Consider the following 2,023-nt stretch of genomic DNA (forward strand, 5'->3'; position numbering starts at 1 on the left):
TAGCTAGTGTTGGTACTTTACGAAATCATGAAGCAATATAAGAGATTGGAATAAGTATTTTTTTTTTTCTTTTTTGTTGAACTCACTAAGTAGAATTTTTATTAGTAAAAAGAAAAAAAAAAAAAAAAAAACATGAAAGGGAACATAAAACCAGGGAAAAAAATAAGGAAAAACAAAATGTACTTATTGTCAACAGCATCACAAATCATGAAGGAATGTAAGGGGTGGGAACCGCTAACAGATCAAATTTTCTTCTAGCTGTTACTCCAAAACTCTCTGTCATATCTAGATCTTCTGGTTTCCCTTCTATAGTGAGCTTCCAGTCGAAGTGGTAAAGTAATTGAGCAAGTGTTAGTTCCACAACAGCTAAGCCGAAAGAAATCCCTGGACACATCCTCCTACCTGCTCCAAAAGGAATATATTCAAAATGCGTGCCCATATAATTAACTGAATTACCACGAAACCTCTCTGGTTCAAATTCGTCAGCGTCATTCCAATATTCTGGATCTCTTCCTATAGCCCATGCATTGACAAACACTTTTGGTTTTTCCGGGATATCATACCCATCAATCTCACATCTCTCCCTACTTTCTCTTGGAAATAAGAGTGGAGCTTGGGGGTGTAGTCTCATGGTTTCTTTTATTACTAACTTCAGGTATTCCAGTTCCTGAATGTCCGTTTCATCAAGTTGTTTCTTCCGGCCGAAGACTTGTCTCACCTCAGTTTGTACCTTCAACATAATACTTGGTTTTTTCAGAAGTTCTGACATGGCCCATTCTATTGTAGTGCTTACGGGATCCGTTCCTCCAAATATATCCTGAAAAGAAATAACCAAAATCGAATATATAATTAAAAGTAATGCGAGCACTTACGTTCATGCATGCATTTCATAATTAAAATGAAACAAACTTGTAGAATGTACTAACCGCAATGACAGCTTTAATATTGTCGATTGTCAGTGGAACCTTAAGCTCGCCACTCTCTTGAACCCGAAGAAGTACATCTACAAAATCTTCCTCTAAATAACCATCATTAGTACTACTAGTCAATAATTTATCCCTTCTGTGTTCTTCGATCGTTTCTTCAAGAAACATGTCGATCTTTTTATGTATCCTCGTAAGTTTCTGTTTCATTCCACCAATAAAATGAAGCAATTTCAGTGACGGGAATAGATCTTCAAAGGCGAAACCTACCAATCTAGCAACTTCATGTAACATTGATATGAGCATTTCTTTATCTTTGCATTTATTACCGAATGCTGCCCTGCAGATTATGTCATTGCTCAAGGATCTAATTTTCTCACTCAAGTTGATGGGTGACCCGGGTTTCAATGATATTGATTGAATCATACTCGACACTTCTTCCTCCCTTAGTGATCTAAATGACCGAACCTTACTGGCACTAAGGAGCTCCATCGCAGAAATCCTTCGTAGTTGCTTCCAGTAATCACCATAGCGAGAAAGCCCTATACCAGTCGAATCGTATCCTGTAATTTTTCCAACCAAAAATTCTGGCCTATCCGCAAAAAGCAAGTCGCGAGTGTTCATTATCTGTTTTGCAACTCTCGGTGAAGAGACGATGACAACAGAAAATTCACCGAGTTGTAAATGCATAAGGGGTCCATATTTCTTGGCCAGATTTCTGAGTGTACGGTGCGGCAAGCCTAACATGTTATGCAAATTTCCTATAAGAGGTAGTTTTCTTGGCCCTGGAGGCAATTTGTTGTTGGTTGATGTTTTTCGGTTCATCCAGACCATGAACAAAAAGGGAATTAGGAAAACTAATAAAAGAAGTATAATTGAAGAGAACTGGAGATCCATCAAAGCTGCTGGTAGTTTGGAGATAGCTGGAAAGAATTTTTATATTTTTAACTTAAAACTCTCTTCTTTGGCTTCACAACTAGACTTAAGGGGGTGTCCTCTTTTATAACAATAAATTAAAAAAGTGCAAAGAAACCAATTAGCCAGAGTATATAATAATATCGTTCATTTTTCTCCATGTAACATGGCACATGCGCGCCTTA

At 37.4% G+C, this 2,023-nt stretch overlaps 1 protein-coding gene across 1 annotated transcript; it reads right to left on the minus strand.

Annotated features, from left to right (window-relative positions):
* Positions 1-205: 205 nt before the first annotated feature.
* On the minus strand, positions 206-1,757 carry LOC113326435 (premnaspirodiene oxygenase-like). The gene is made up of 2 exons (XM_026574167.1): positions 927-1,757; positions 206-817 (listed from the first exon to the last, which is right to left on the minus strand). Exons 1-2 carry the CDS (start codon positions 1,755-1,757, stop codon positions 206-208), a joined length of 1,443 nt encoding a protein of 480 aa, XP_026429952.1.
* Positions 1,758-2,023: the final 266 nt, after the last annotated feature.

The sequence above is a fragment of the Papaver somniferum genome, unplaced genomic scaffold (assembly GCF_003573695.1).
Source record: "Papaver somniferum cultivar HN1 unplaced genomic scaffold, ASM357369v1 unplaced-scaffold_10, whole genome shotgun sequence".
Lineage (NCBI taxonomy): Eukaryota > Viridiplantae > Streptophyta > Magnoliopsida > Ranunculales > Papaveraceae > Papaver > Papaver somniferum.